We start from the raw sequence: 17,195 nt of genomic DNA on the forward strand, positions 1-17,195 counted from the left end.
ATACTTTCAAGAGTTTTCTAGTTACTGTAATCTGTGCTTTAATGTCATTTCAGTTGGTTACATAGTCTACTGTATATATTGTTACAATATTTTTATAAACATGAACAGAATAAACAGGTTTCACAAAATTCAATTTAAACTGAGTTATCAGGAAAGGGTAAGAAAATCTGGGGACATTTGCACTGGGGGCCAGAGCTCCTGTCTTAAACAGGTGAGAATCACATGAATAAATTCAAATCAGGGTCAAGTAATGCCATGGTGACACCAAAGCCATTTTCCAACCTTGTCACTTGAATACCATATCCTGCTCCCCTGTCTACTGACCATAGTCTGGCCATTTAAGACAGAGGAGGAGGAATTTCTTCAATCAGAGAGTTGTGAAACTTTGGAATTCTCTACCTGAAAGGGCTGTGAATGCTGAATCGTTGAGTATATTCAAGGCTGAAATAGACAGATATTTGGACTCTAGGGGAATCGAGAGTTATGGAGATCGGGCGGGAATGTGGAGTTGAGGTTGAAGATCAGTCATGATCTTATTGAATGGCGAGCAGGCTCGGGGCTGTTTAGCCTACTCCTGTTCTTAATTCTTATTTTCTTATGTTCAACCATGGGTGGAACAAGTCCTGAGGCAGTCATTTCATATGCTATTTAAATAACTTTCAGCTGCTCTCAGCTAAAGCTGTATAGCACTTTTGGAGGCACTTTCCCTGCAGTACCTTGTGAGTTTTTTGACCTTAAAGGATATGAAACCGCTCGTAGTTGCTACTGTAGGTGCTGAACTGCTAAGGGGATTCTGGCATTGCATGTGTTCCCTAAGGGTCCTTATAGGAATCCCACTCTTGGAGGAGGAGGAAAAGGAAGAGGAGGAGGAAAGAGCACACAGAGCAGCAGATGGAGGAAGAGCAAATAGAAGGAGGCATACTCGCAGGAATCCTTAACCTCCCAACAGAGTTTATTGGCCCAGAACAACAAAAGTGCAGTTCTCTGAGGAGCAGTGTAAAAGAAGGCTTTGATTCTCTAGGGAGACAGTGACAGAAGACCTGCAGCTAATTGTTTGAATTAGAACAGCATTGCCTGGTGCATTCAAGGTCACTGCAGCCCTGAACTTCTTTGCCCTCAACCTCTTCCAGGCTACCATAGGTGATATCAGCAACATCAGCCATTCTCCATTCCATAATTGCATTAAAAAATATGATGTACCTTATTTGCTACAGTAAACAGATTCATTACTTTCCTCATTGACATGCAGAAGCTGCAGTACAGTGCTCTGGGGTTTGCAGAGTCCAGGGAGTCATTGATTGTACCCACGTCACAAAATGCAAGTGCTTTCATGAATCACAAGAGCTTCCACACTAGTAATGATCTGTTACATAGTGCTTCTATGAGGTGCTACCCCAGTAGTTGCAGTATAGGAGATGGGAGGCTGTTGTGGGTCATTTGAGGCTGACGAGATGCTTATCTGGCGTTCAGGCCTGTGAAGGTCCGGCTTGAGATTGCATCAAATCAGCATCAGTGAGAGCAATCTGGCATCAGATCAGAAGTTGGTTCAGAGGGTCATGAGGGTCCAGAAGTGTTGTCATCAGAGGAGATGGCATCATGTTCATTTACTCATTGTACAACTGCCCTTGCTACTGAGCTGCACCTCAGCACATCTATTGATTGATGGGGGCGCAAACTCTAGGAGATTCATGATCCGATTGAAGCTACTATCCATGTACTCTCCCAGCCTTTCCAAGGTGAAAGTGATGCTCGAGTCCAGAGCCTGAATGGCCCTAGCATGAGCATTCCTAAAAGATGCTATTACTGGTGTCAGACTCCTGCAAGGGCCATTGAGGTAACAACATGCTCCATGGTTGAGTAGAGAGTGTTGATGCCATGCATAAGAAGCAAACCACGCCTCCCCGCTGCCCCAAGTTGGTAATGGACTCCACCATACTTTCCTACATGTTCTGGAAGCTCCAATGCATTTGGGAAATGCTGGTGCACAGAAATCATCTTTCTTTTAAAGCCTATGCCCCTGAAGTCTGCGTCTCTTATCATTTTCAGCAGAGCTAGATTGTGAGCTGGCCCTCTGGTTAGCTGTTTCTTAGGCTTACAAGCTCTATCACATTTGTGCTTGGTGAATCCCCCTGTGCAGTTCCCTGGAAATCACTATCTCAATCAAGAAAGATGTCAATTTCTATGCTGATGCTTGGTAAAGGAAGAGCAAGTGGTGGTGTGTTATCCTCATCAATCTGCCTTACTATCACAACCAAATCATCTGATTGACCTATTAAAAAGGGAAGAGTTACATTAACTCTACAGCACAGAAACAGGCCATTCGGCCCAACTAGTCTCTGCCGGCACTTATGGTTCACACGAGACTCCTCCCACCCTTCTTCATCTAACCCCATCAGCATACCATTCTATTTCTTTTTCCCTCGTGCAAGAGGGATAAGGATTAGACTGTTGGTGCAAGGGCAAGTACTCGTAGTTCAGTGGCAATATACCATCAAGTTGTCATGTTCAGTGTATGACTGAAAGAGCTAAGTAGAAAGAAAAAAGAAAGGGAAGATGCCAAAACACCTGCTGTGTCACGCGTTCAGCCTCTCCATCTTTGATGCTGACTGCTTTCTGTCTTCCAGCAATGCCAATGGTGGTCTCTACCATAGGTGTCAGTGGTTGTCTCCCTCCTGTTGAATAGCAGCTTCAAGAAAAATGGAAATAGGTTAATATGTGCTCTGGGCAAGAGTTTAAAATGTGCAAGTCAGTTTACAATAGTCTGCATAATGACTGGATCAAGCAGCCAGTGAGGTCAACATGAAGAAGTAGCTGGGACATCTGTAGCAATTTTTCAGGGTATGAGTGCAAGCAGAAAGGAAATACAGTGAAGTCTTGCCTGTGACTTGAGGAGAGCCACAGCAAGCGAGGAAAGGATGAGTTGATAGGGCTGAGGCTAATGTAGAGTACATGGTGGACTATGCAGAGAACGTGAGAGAAATGAAGGGAAGTCTTATCTTGGCTCTCCTGGTGAAATTATTACATTTCTCATGGCACTGAGAAATCAGTGGTTAGTGGTGTGCCACAGGGATCAGTGCTGGGACCACAACTGTTTACAATATACATAGATGACCTAGAAGAGGGGACAGAGTGTAGTGCAACAAAATTTGCAGATGACACTAAGATTAGTGGGAAAGTGGGTTGTGTGGAGGACTCAGAGAGGCTGCAAGGAGATTTGGATAGGTTAAGCGAATGGGCTAAGGTTTGGCAGATGGAATACAATATCGGAAAGTGTGAGGTCATCCACCTTGGGAAAAAAAACAGTGAAAGGGAATATTATTTGAATGGGGAGAAATTACAACATGCTGTGGTGCAGAGGGACCTGGGGGTCCTTGTGCATGAATCCCAAAAGGTTAGTTTGCAGGTGCAGCAGGTAATCAGGAAGGCGAATGGAATGTTGGCCTTCATTGCGAGAGGGATGGAGTACAAAAGCAGGGAGGTCTTGCTGCAACTGTATAAGGTATTGGTAAGGCCGCACCTGGAGTACTGCGTGCAGTTTTGGTCACCTGACTTAGGGAAGGATACACTAGCTTTGGAAGGGGTACAGAGACGATTCACTAGGCTGATTCCAGAAATGAGGGGGTTACCTTATGATGATAGATTGAGTAGACTGGGTCTTTACTCGTTGGAGTTCAGAAGGATGAGGGGTGATCTTATAGAAACATTTAAAATCATGAAAGGGATAGACAAGATAGAGGCAGAGAGGTTGTTTCCACTGGTCGGGGAGTCTAGAACTAGGGGGCACAGCCTCAAAATACGGAGGAGCCAATTTAAAACCGAGTTGAGAAAGAATTTCTTCTCCCAGAGGGTTGTGAATCTGTGGAATTCTCTGCCCAAGGAAGCAGTTGAGACTAGCTCATTGAATGTTTTCAAGTCAAAGATAGATAGATTTTTAACCAATAAGGGAATTAAGGGTTACGGGGAGAGGGCGGGTAAATGGAGCTGAGTCCACGACCAGATCAGCCATGATCTTATTGAATGGCGGAGCAGGCTCGAGCGGCTAGATGGCCTACTCCTGTTCCTAATTCTTATGTTCTTATGTTCACTGGAGCTAGGTTCTGGTAAAAATGCTGATGGTATTAAAGTATTGTGACACCTCTCTCTATGCTCTTTTACCAATTTGCCGCACTATCTATCTACCATCGTTGAGGAAGAGAACTTCCTTTCTGTTGTTCACTTGCTCTACCAGCTTCATGGCTACCTAGATACACTGCTGGAATTTATGCTGCCCACAGACACCTGCCTGTAGATCTATGCTGTTGCTTGTCTCTTGCCAACAAAAGTCTTCTCTCCTTTAAGCTGCTGCAGTTCCTTGAGAACTTGCAGCAGCACCCAATTTCCTGCTTCCTAATTGGCGAGCTGCCAATTGAAAGTTTTTTCAATGTCTTAGCAGTTCACCTTCATCATACTAATGAGAGACCAACCGGAAACCACGACAATCCTACGTAGGTGCATAAAGGCAAGTTTGGAGCTAATATTAGGAAGCACTTCTTCACAAAGATTGAGTAATGCCCGAATGATTTTGTAACTATTTTATTGGAGGCATGAACTCTGGAATCATCGAAGCAACAATTAGATACTCTGATGGAAAGTAGGCCAAATAACCTCCCTTAGCTATATTTACATTTTGAACCAGAGATGGAACTTCAGATTCTCTTTTTGGTGAGGACAAAAAAACTGCATCAAATCCAAATCTGCAATAAATAAGCATATATATAAATGAGTCAGCTTGGTAAGGTCCTACCAGAGTGTTAGTGAACATATCGTTTTTGTTTTTTTAAATTTGATATACTAACTTCCAGTATTCTTATTAGGAGAGAAGATGATGATCGAAACCGAAGAACATCTTATGATATCAAATTGGAAACCATACAAAACTGTGAAGCAAGGTGAGCTTAGATTATCACACTCTGGAGGAGGGAGGGACTATATATACCTGAAATATAAATATAAATATGTACTTTTGTATTTGAATCCTGTTTTAAATGCCAGACCTGAATTTGCTGGAAACTCGTGCAATATTAATGATATATTTATATAAATACAAGTTATTTTTGTCATTAACAGCGTGCGCCATTAATAACACGTAAAAATTCCAGCAAATAATGGAGTAAGTGAGATACGCCATGAGTTGTGTTGTACCATTATTTACCGGGACATTTGCGCCGCTCCACTGATCAGCTGGAAGCTGATAAAAGTTTGTTCTTGTTGCTGAACCTACCATTGAAGTCAATGGCGATTGCCAATTTTCTTGATTTATACCATTATTCGCCATTAATCATGCCGCAGTCATTTAAGACTGGAAATGGCATGAATGACTTGGTACTTACGTGATTTATGGCCTTCACCTTACGCTCAGCCTTGGAAGTCAACAAAGGGGCCAGTAAAGCTGTAGAGCCTCACCCCTATGGTCTGGAAATTGTTCTCAGTTTTAAAAAAAATCTCACTTTTGGCAGTCTATTCTTATACTAATTATCTGCGATGCCCGACTGAGGATCCTACATGTTAATGCAGGGCATTGGGGAAGCATTCACAGTGCCTTTGTCCTTTGCCATTTGTCACTCCAACTGGATTTATTCAGCAGGAAGGGACAAGGAGGTGAATGGATCCTGGGGAACAAGGTATGGCTGATGAGAACATTCCACATCACCAACAATGTGATGATCACTAAGAAGAAGGCTTTCAGGAGGAAGGCACTGTGGCAGCAGCCAGAGAACAGCTGGTGGCTCACGTATTTGGACAATGATACAAACTCCCCTAGCCCTCTGCCCAACCCCCACCCCAAAGTTCTACCAGTAGAATGGAGGTGGATCAGGAAGTCCTGAACAATTTCCCCTTGGAATGAGGTGGTATGAACACGGATAGGCAAGATTGAAACAATTGAACTTTTATTCACTGCAACAGTGCAATAACCAAGTCAATAAACAACATCAGTGTAAAAGCAGGTGAGAACAAAAAACTGTGAGCTCTCATCAGGAAAAAGCAAAAAGCAGTGTATATTTAATAAATAGTGCAAAATATTTTCTGTAACAGGACTTTAAATAACAGTAGTAATAACTATTCTACAATGAATGTGTCTGCATTACAGCCTGTGAACTAAGCAGCAGTGTTCACACTGTATTGATGTGGCCAATTGAAAAGTAGAGGTTAGTTTTATAAATAGTACAAAACATTTCCTGTAACACTCCAAATGAAAATTTGTTCAAATATTTAAACAGCAAGAATTTCCAAATAACATGTTATAACAGTAAACAACAATAACAAGAACAATATGAAAACATTTCAAACTATTCACAGAAAATTGATTGTGCAGTCTGAAGCATGCCTGAGGGACAGCTGAGGGCAAGACTGAGCAGGAGGAAGTGGACTCTGCGTTAGAGAGGCCCCTCGTCCTTTATGCACCTGCACATCGCTCTCAGGAAGCAGTAGAGCTGACCATGCAACCTCCTGGAAAAAGTTGTCCAGCTTCTGTGTAATCATATCCAGCCTGCCACAAAGGGGTGTCATCTGGCAGTCGATGAATCCGAGATGTCGCAGATACCTGCGATGCTCCTGAATAATTCTCCTTCACAGTTGTGGACCACTATAGCCCTGTTCGTAGTCGTTCTTACGCAGGGCCCGCCACCAAACCTGGATCAGAGGGGACCAGGGCACATCTTCCTCCCCCCATCAATGATCCACAATCGCCTGACAGGTCAGCCTCCGACTGCAGTTTGTGTCTCTCCAGTCTCACAGGCCTTGTTATTTTGGTTGCAGCTTTGCACCTGCCTGTGAGTGGGGAGGCGGGTGCGTCTCGAACAGAGTGGGAGGGGCCAGGAGCAGGCTGAGCGAGGAAAGTGGTCATGGTCAAGCGTCCCCTCCATCAGCACTCTCACGATGCAGTGTGGGAATAGAAGTGCTCACGCCACTTCTCCCGCCTTCCTCTGAGAAGGCTCAGCTTCCTCAGTCACCTCCTCCACATTGTGCACTCTCTTGCTTACATGTATAATGTATAAACTTGCCCTGTGAGGGGAAAACAGGGAAAAGATTAGATGGGTTGCTTTGTGTGAGTTAGAGGTGTCAGAAGTCTGACAGACTTCTTTTTAGCCATTGGAATATTTTCTTCAGCAGAGATTGAAGCTGTCAAGTTCATCAACTGGCCACTCTGAAAGTGCATTTAGGGTTAGAGTTAGGGTTATAAGATAATGAACATTTATGACTCACTTGACTTTGAGTTCTGCCTTGAGAAAACAAACAGATCACATCTTGAAAGCATCTAACTGTCTCCCACGGAAGGACAACTCTTTTGCATCTTAAGCCATTCCTAACAATTCCAGAGACAGATAACATTTGTTTTCTAATACTTAGAATAGAATTGTAAGTTCTGAATTGGTTCCCTGAGAATTCTTACCTTGCCTTTCCCGGTTAGATAGTTGTACTTTTTCTTGCACTGGTCTCCCAATCATGGGATGACCGAAGTGGCACTCAGCACTTCGGCCACCTCAATCCTTGCTATCTGGCTGACCTTGCGCAGAGCCTTCACCCTTGCAATCCCCAGCAGTCGGTCTCACCTTATCAAGAGGGTATGTAGGTCCTCAATCCCCAAATTGATTATTTTTTTCCCGTTCTCCCTGTGACATTTTGGTGGAAAAGGAGAAACACAGACACAAGAAATTAACTTTTACAAACAAAATTTAAAAACTGAAATTAACTTTTTAAAATTGACTTAAGGTGATTTCAGAAGTTGCAGCTCACTTATCTCCCCGTACCAAGCCTCAGTCTGAGTTATGGTGCCCGTCCTCAGCTTTTTATAATGCCATGTGGCTGGTCTGTGAGGTAAACCATTGGCTGCATTGTCCACGAGGTCCCTGATATGTCATTAACCTCGCTAGACCATTAATAGATCGATGTTCCAGCAATTTGCGGCATAAATATAGCATAAGATGAATGGGGAGCTAAACTGTCCAGTTAGCGGCATTTGCCACAAAACACACCGTTCCAGCAAGTTCAGGCCTACAATACATTATTAGATACACCCTACTGTTATGATATCATTTAATATTAATTTCTGCTGACAAATGAAACAAAAGTTATGTTTAATCTCTTTAATCTACTCACATTTATAACATAAGTATGTTTGCTAACAGAAAGTTTGGAATGCATCACATTTTGTGATTATCATACTTTGTTACACATAAAAAGCAATTTTTTAAAAAGTCAGTTATTTCCTGCTGTCCTGACCTCCAGGTGGAACTAGTTGTCAATCTACAGAGAAACAATCGCCCTATAATTGACCTCAGGATGCTTCCAAGAGCAATAACCCTCCAATTCACCCCAAGTTTTTCCCCATTTACAGGAATTATATCTTGTGGTCTAAAAGGTAGACATTTTGACACTGGTGTCACTTCTCTGCCTCCATTGCATGAATACCTTGTGGTCTAAATACATTGTACTTTATCTAATGCCCCGACCTTATAAAACAACACATCCTTAGACTTATGAGCAATGCTATGAAAGATGGCAAGATAGTTATGGATGAGCAAGACCATTCATCCCATCTTAGTCCATCCATGCAGAATCATCCTAATATCCTCCATTTCAGCATCCATTGTTTTTTTTATATAAAGGTTCCAGGGTGTTCGCCTCTATTTATGTTTCTAGAATTCTATTCCTTACATTGATCACATGTAGTCCAAAGAAGAATTTCCTGACACTAGTCCTAAATTTAGCTTTTACTTTGAATCTATGTTCTCTTTCCTACTCTCTGTTTTAATTTAAAGTAATATCCCCACAATTCGCTAATAAACATCTATAAGTTCAGCTCTCATATGGGGTTTTCATTTTAGAAAGAAAATACGTTTCTCTAGTCTTTTTTTGTAACTGAGACCTTTGACACTGGTGTTGTTTCTCTGCCTCCATTGCTTGAATGTCTTCCTTGCATCTTGGTGACCAGATCCACCAGTATACATAAAATATAGACCACCTCCTGCCAGTTGGATGTTGTTTTTTTACCAATTTTTTGCTGCATGTTTAGTAGGGACGAAAAAGAAATTCATAAGAAACTCAGCCCAAAATACAACAAATGTTGCCATAGATAATCAAACAAATGTTTCCCACATTACAACAGTGACTACTACACTCTAAAAGTACTTCATTGGCTGTCAAGCACTTTGAGACCTCCTGGTGGTTTTGAAAGGCGCTATATAAATGCAAGTCTTTCTTTTCTTTTTAGATACAGATCTATGATGGAGTATAAGATCTAGAAGTCAGTGTAAGACAGAATAACATAAGATATTTTTTGCTGCATATATCTGAAGTCATAGCAGAAAGTTTTAATTCTAGGTGCTGTCTGAGCTCTGATTTTACACATGATTCACATATGATGCATTTCCGGTGCACTGAACTTAGCATCATAACTCTTGACATACATTACCATCGCACAAAGCTCTGTGCTAGAAGCATGAAAGTGTACAATATATTTTGAGAGTTTAATGTTTTATATCCTTCAAGTTTTGAAGAATATTCCATGCTGATGATTGTAACTATTTCCAAAAAGGATTAATAAATTTATTGATATTTATAGCCTCACTACATAGGACTTTATTTTAGTTTTATACTATCTCTCTCTTCCCTTGTTGGCCCATGCTGTTTAATTACCTAAAACTCTTGCTCTTTAGGAGAATGTACATTGACAGCAGATTCCTGTTGTACGTCTCAGATTACTAGTTCCAGAGCAATACTAGAAAATGCATTAGAACAGGTTACTTCCACCCACTCCTGAGTGGGAAATGGTGCACAGTACATAGGAACCTGACAAGAGGGAAGGAAATACCCTAAATTTTTTTTACAAAATCTAAAAAAAATAGATCTATTTGTAGTATAAGGAGGAAAGTCAATGCTGAATTAATATACAGAAGTTATTCCAATCATAAGGAAGGTCTTGATAACGTACTTGCAAATTCATCATAGAAGACAACATGGAATGGAACAAGAAAGAGCTATTCAGCATCAATCCCACTCCTTCCAGAGACCATGTACCATCAGCTTTATCATGACAAACACCCAGTCCATATCACCATGGAATAGATTCTGTAATCCGCAGTTCCCACTAAGTATGCTCCATATAATGCATACTTTAAGTAAATGTACCTACATATATTTTAAAATAACATATTTTGATATCAGGATGTGCATTAGAAAGAACTTTGAAACCTATAAATGACTGTTCATAATATGAACAGATGACCCCAATGCAATCATGTGACATTCCTTTAGTTTTCTATTTCAACCTAGGCATTAGTTTTTTTTTAAATGAGTTAATGCCTCTATGAAAGTAATGGATAACAGAATATCATTCAAGCACACTTGAGTGTCATAATTTCTAGGCTTTAGTCTTAATTTGACAATGTAATTCATTAATTGCTCATAGTTATAAGCACACATATTGTCACATCAGTTAAGTTCATCTCATCTGTTCAGTCTGATGATTAGATAAATCCACCATCTTTGAAGCTTGAATCAGACATCAGTAATGCATTTAGTGAGAAACTGTAGTATATTTTAATGCACATGATAAATCCCAAACCACTGAACAATAACAAAGTAAAACATATCTCTTGAAGCATCCAGTCCTGTGGCAACTGCGAATGACTTATTGACAACTGTGCCTGCTATCACCGATGACCGTACAGCAGATCTTGCAACCATAGTGTTGGTGAGCTAGTGGAAATTTATGGATAATCAAGAGTCAATGCTGCTTCTCACCACTGACCCACCATGTCCTCTTCAGCACTGTTTCTACTCATTGACAGGATCAGCTGGCATTGGAACAGTTGATCTATCAGGATTACATAGGATATACGGCACAGAAACAGGCCATTTGGCTCAACCATTCCATGCAGGCATTTATGCTCCACTTGAGCCTCCTCCCATTTTTACTCATCTAATTCTATCAACATAACCCTCTATTCCCTTCTCCCTCATATGCTTATTTAGCCTCCTCTTAAATGCATCTATACGATTTGCCTCAACTACACCTTGAGGTAGCGAGTTCCACATTCTCACCACTCGTTGGGTAAAGAAGTTTCTTTTGATTTCTTGGTGACTATCTTATATTGTTGGCCTCTAGTTATGCTCTTCCCCACAAGAGGAAACACTCTCTCTCTATCTACTCTATCGAGGTAGCCTCTAATCAACTTGTTCCAGTACAGCTACAATACTGGCATCTCTCCGACAATGTGGAAAGCAGCCCAGGTATGTCCTGTCCACAAAAAGTAGGACAAATCCAATCCAGCCAATTACTGCCCCGTCAGTCCACTCTCAATCCAGCAAAGTGATGGAACATGTTGTCAACAGTGCTATCAAGCGGCACTTACTCACCAATAATCTGCTCCAATGCCCAGTTTGGATTCTGCCAGGACCACTCGGCTCTAGACCTCATTACAGCCTTGGTCCAAACATGGACAAAAAAGCTAAATTCCAGAGGTGAGGTGAGAGTGACTGCCCTTGACATCAAGGCAGTATTTGACTGAGTGTGGCATCAATGAGCCCTAGTAAAATTGAATTCAATGGGAATCGGGGGGGAAAACTCTCCGCTGGTTGGAGTCATACCTAACACAAAGGAAAATGATTATAGTCATTGGAGGTCAATCATCACAGTCCCTGGACATTGCTACAGGAGTTCCTTAGGGCAGTGTCCTAGGCCCAACCATCTTCAGCTGCTTCATCAATGATCTTCCCGCCATCATAAGGTCAGAAGTGGGGATGTTCGCTGAAGATTGCACAGTGCCATTCATAACTCCTCAGATAATGGAGCAGTCCATGTCCGCATTCAGGCTTGCGCTGATAAGTGGCAAGTAACATTCGCGCCACACAAGGGCCAGGCAATGACTATCTCCAACAAACGAGAGTCTAAGCACCACTCCTTGATATTTAACGGCATTACCATCGCCAAATCCCCCACCATCAACATCCTGGGGGTCACCATTGACCAGAACCTTAACTGGTCTAGCCACATAAATACTATGGCAACAAGAGCAGGTCAGAGTTTGGGTATTCTGCAGTGAGTGTCTCACCTCCTGACTCCCCAAAGTCTTTCCGCCATCTACAAGGCACAAGTCAGGAGTGTGATGGAATATTCTCCACTTGCCTGTGCAGCTCCAACAACACAAGAAGCTCAACACCATCCAGTACAAAGCAATCTGCTTAATTGACACCCTAACCACCACCTTAAACATTCATTCCCTCCAATGACCGACGTATCATGGCTGCAGTGTGTACCTTCTACAAGATGCACTGCAGTAACTCATCAAGGCTTCTTCGACAGCACCTCCTAAACCCTTCGACCTCTGCCACCTAGAAGGACAAAGGCAGCAGGCGCATGGGAACACCACCACCTCCACGTTCCCCTTCAAGTCACACACCATCCTGACTTGGAAGTATATCGCCATTCCTTCATTGTCGCTGGGTCAAAATTCTGGAACTCCCTCCCTTACAGCACTGTGGGCGTACCTTTACCACAGGGACTGCAGCAGTTCAAGGCAGCGGCTCACCATCATCTTCTCAAAGGCATGCCCACATCTCATGAAGAATAAAAAAAAAACTTTTACAATCTTAAAGACATCTATTAGGTCACCCATCAATCTTTTTTCAAGAGAAAAGAGACCCAGCTTATTCATCCTTCCCTGATAGGTATACGCTTGCATTTCTGGTATCATCCTTGTAAATCTTATCTGCACTCTCTCCAGTGCCTCTATATCCTTTTTATAATATGGTGACCAGAATTGTACGCTGTATTCCAAGTGTGGTCTAACCAAGATTTGATACAAATTTTGCATAACTTCACACTACTTTTCAATTCGGTCCCTCCAGAAACAAATCCTAGTGCTTTGTTTGCATTTTTAATAGCCTTGTTAACCTGTGTCATTACTTTGTGATGTGTATTTGTATTTAGAGACCCCTTTGCGCCTTGTAAAGAGATAACATAAAGTGCCTTCTAGCTAGGAGGTATCAATATAATGTATAGTGCCTTCTAGCTAGGAGGTATAGGGGGCTGTATTGAGAGAGAGGGACTGTAAAGGAATGCCATTTTAAAGTGCCACATAGCTGTCTCAGATCTCCCAAATAAATAGAGTTAAGTTGAACTAAGAATATTCAAGAGACTATAAAATACATGGTGTCAGAAGCGGAGACTTCCGCTCTTTCGTCAAACTGAAATATTGGAACTGTAAGACTTTTTCGAGCTGATTGAAATCGACATTAAGCAGTGCAGTGCAGAGCGTGCTTCCTACACATCACGCGTGGATCCCTGAAGTGTGATAAGTCATAAGCTTGTAAAATAATCTAGAGGCATTAGTAAAGTAAAGTGGCATAAATTATTGTAGAGCTTCAATTGAAAAAGTATTTCTACAATTACATGGCCATGATATTTTACTATTAGACTTGCTCTAGTCCTCTGGGTATTTGAACTGTATACATGTATGTGACAAACTCAAAAGTCCTAAACTGTAGCGAGCTATCATGACCACCACGCTGCCAACTCCCATGTACATTCCTCTCCCACCTCCTTGCAGGTGACTGGTGATTTGAAAGCCAACTGGAAAAAATTCAAACAGCTATGAAATTATCACGAATATTGTGGAAAAACCAGAGAGAGTTAGGGTTGCAATGTATATCACTGCCATTGGCAGCAATACCCTAGATATCCACAATAATCTTCCCTACAAATCAGAGGAAGACAAGCAGGAAATTGAGATTATTTTGAAGCTCTGGGAAAAGCACTGTGAAAGTAAAACCAATATTATCTATGAACGGTACAAGTTTAACAACCTTGTACAAGGAGACGAGCGGTTTGACAGATATCTCGTGAAAGTGAGAGCTAGCATCATCATGTGATTTCGGCAATTTGAGGGATGATTTCATCAGAGACCACATAGTCTGCGGAATATTGGATAACACTCTACGTAAGAGGCTGTTGCAAGAATCAAGCCTAACACTCGATAAATGTGTGATGCTCTGCAAAGCTATAGAAGCCACAGTTGCGCAAATGAAATCCATGAAGCTCACTAAAACAGACTCTGAAGATGTCAAAGCTGTCAGTCAGGAACCCCGATCCACCAAGAAAGAATTCACAGACAAAGAGTTCATTGCAGATATTGTGGCAAAATACATCTGCTGTCAAGAACTAAATGCCTAGCATATGGGAAGACCTGCTCAAGTTGCGGCAAACTAAATCACTTTTCCCAAAAGTGTAGGCAGAATGGATCGAAGTAGAAGTTTACACAGAACCCTAAATATAAGGGCAAGCCATAAGTTCATGCACTATATGAAGAGAGTTCTGATTCTGATTTTGAAGTCATGACTGTAAAGATGCTTGGTAAAGTTGATTGCTTAATCAAAGACAAAGCTTGAAAATATCCTAACAAGATTATGGCTACCTTCTCCATTAAAGGTTAAATGGTAAAAATGCACATAGATTGTGGGGCCACATGCAATGTGCTATTTCTTGATACTTACCAAAAGGCTTAAAGATAAAAGAATCTTAAGACAATACTGTCACTATATGACAACCATTCAACCATTCCAGTGATAGGGACTTGTAATGTGCCACTGGAAAATACAAAGAACAAGCAAAAGTACATTGTGCTCTTTGTGATCATTGAGGGCCAAAGTGCACCACTGATTGGCTCACGCACTGCTCAACAGCTACAACTGATAAAAGTGCAGCATCAGAATATCGTGGTGGTAAACGAACCACATGGATCGCAAACTACAAACAAGGCAAACATCTCGCTAGCAACAAAAACTGATGTCAACAATGCGTATTGGGATGCGTAAGGGGCTTGAACAGAGGCCAGGGACAGTTCATCTTGAACTTAATGAATCAGCGACACCAGCTGTAATGCCATCCAGATGAGTGCCAATAGCGATCAAACAAACACTAAAAGAGGAACTCGATCATTTGGAAAATTGACAAATCATCACGAAAGTTGATGAACCGACGGACTGGGTATCCAGTCCAATGACTGTACAAAAAACAAATGGAAAGTTACGAGTATGTGTCGACCTTCAACATCTGAACAATGCCCTGAAACGTGGCTACTATTCAATTCCTGTGATCGATGACATCTTGCCACAGATGTCAAATGTAAAGGTCTTCATAAAAGCAAATTGTAAGGAGGGTTTCTTGCAATGTGAACTAGACACACAGTCCTCCTACCTCATGACCTACCAGACTCCATGGGGACAATATCGATATAATAGAATGCCATTCAGCATCAGTCCTGCCCCGGAAATCTTCCAACAGAAGCTAGACCAGAACCTCGAGGGTCTAGATGGAGTCTACAAGATTGCAGATGATATTTTGACCACTCGACACGGTGAGACATTTAAAGAGGCCAATCACGATCATGACGCAAACTTACGCAAATTCATGCAGAGATGCAGAGAGCGAAAAATCAAACTTAACTTTGATAAGTTCGAATACAAGAGCTCCCAAGTGAAATACATGGGATACATACTGTCTAGTGATGGACTCAAAACTGACCCAAGCAAAGTGGTCGCAATCAACAAAATGCAAAAACCGCAGGATGTCTCAGGTGTACAATGATTTGTCGGCATGACAAAGTACCTTGCAAAATTCTTGCCAGATCTTGGAACTCAGTGAGCCTCTGCGACGCTTACTCATAAAGACATGGTCTGGAAATGGACTGAAGAACAAGACAAAGCGTTTGAAGCTATCAAACAACGCGTGACAGATTCTCCGGTGCTCGGGTACTTTAACCACCAACTTGCAACCAAAGGTCAAGGAGATGCTTTGAGCAAGGGTCTTGGGTTCATCCTTCTGCAACAAGGACAACCAATTGCATCCGTGAGCCGAGCGCTCACTCCAGCAGAAACGCGATACTCTCAAATCAAAAAGGAGCTGCTTGCTCAAGTCTTTGAATGGAACGAAACCATCAGTATGTATATGATCACAAGATCACGCTATGGACAGACCATAAGCCTTTGGTTGCTATATGACACAAGCTGTTATCTGCAGCACCCAATCGATTAAAATGTCTGCTCATTCGGCTCAACCAATATAACGTTGAAATAAAGTACCAACCAGGAAAAGAAATGTACCTAACAGACGCCCTCTTGCGTGTACCTCGAAAACATGGAGAGATCACCGACAGAAATTGCAGTGAAATGCATCCACATGGTGGACATTCTTCCACTCTCCAAACAAGGACTGACTACCATACAACGCGCAATTGCAAGCGACTCCACACTACAACTGGTCATACAACAAATCACAACGGGATGGCCAGAAATGACACATGAATGCCCGCCTGAAGCATGCATACTTCAAAGTTCGTGATGAACTCACAGCACAGAATGGCATAGTTTTCAAAGGCTATCGCTGTGTCATACCAAAATCCCTGAGATCCGACATTCATCAGCGACTTCATGCTGCTCACAGTGGCGTTGAAAGCACTCTTTGACGTGCCAGAGAATCCGTTTACTGGTCAGAACTGAACAAGGATATAAAGGACTATGTTTCAAAGTGTGAAACATGCAACACTTGGCTAAAGAATCAATAAGACAAAGTTTTGTTGTTGTTTGTTAAACTTGTAGTTGTTTACTACATATAATCTTGAGGTTAATTACCAGTTTATAGTGAAGCTAATTTTAATTCATTTTTGTTTTTTAGGTGAAAGATATAACAAGATAATGTATAGAGCCCTCTAGCTAGGAGGTATAGGGGGTTGTATTGAGAGAGAGCGTCTGTGAAGGAATACCATTTTAACCTCTACATTGCTGTCTGAGATCTCCCAAGTAAATATAGTTAAGTTGAACTGAGAGTGTTCAAGAGACTACAAAATATACTCCTCTATCCCACCAAGACTCTCACTCCCCAAATAATAAGTGACCTCATTATTCTTCTAACTAAAATGTAATACCTCACATTTATCTATTTTGAAATTAATTTGCCATTTGTATACCCATTCTGCATGTTTATTAATGTCTTCTTGTAATTTGTTGCAGTCCTCCTCAGTATTGACTATCCCCCCAATTTGGTGTCATCCGCAAATTTAGGAATTGTGTTTTTGATTCCGAAGTCCAAATCATTATTATAAATTGTGAACAAAGTGGTTCCAGCACTGATCCTTGTGGAACACCAGTACCCACTTTCT

The 17,195-nt window shown here is 41.6% G+C and overlaps 1 protein-coding gene across 1 annotated transcript in view; it reads left to right on the plus strand.

Moving 5' to 3' along the window:
- The window catches only part of LOC139277062 (regulator of G-protein signaling 20-like), a 189,674-nt gene that overhangs the window by 145,262 nt on the left and 27,217 nt on the right, over positions 1-17,195 (plus strand). Inside the window, exon 3 of the mRNA XM_070895075.1 lies at positions 4,854-4,928. Coding sequence (XP_070751176.1) covers positions 4,854-4,928 — 75 coding nt within the window. The remainder of the gene's footprint in view (positions 1-4,853; positions 4,929-17,195) is intronic.

The sequence above is a fragment of the Pristiophorus japonicus genome, chromosome 12 (assembly GCF_044704955.1).
Source record: "Pristiophorus japonicus isolate sPriJap1 chromosome 12, sPriJap1.hap1, whole genome shotgun sequence".
Classification (NCBI taxonomy): domain Eukaryota; kingdom Metazoa; phylum Chordata; class Chondrichthyes; family Pristiophoridae; genus Pristiophorus; species Pristiophorus japonicus.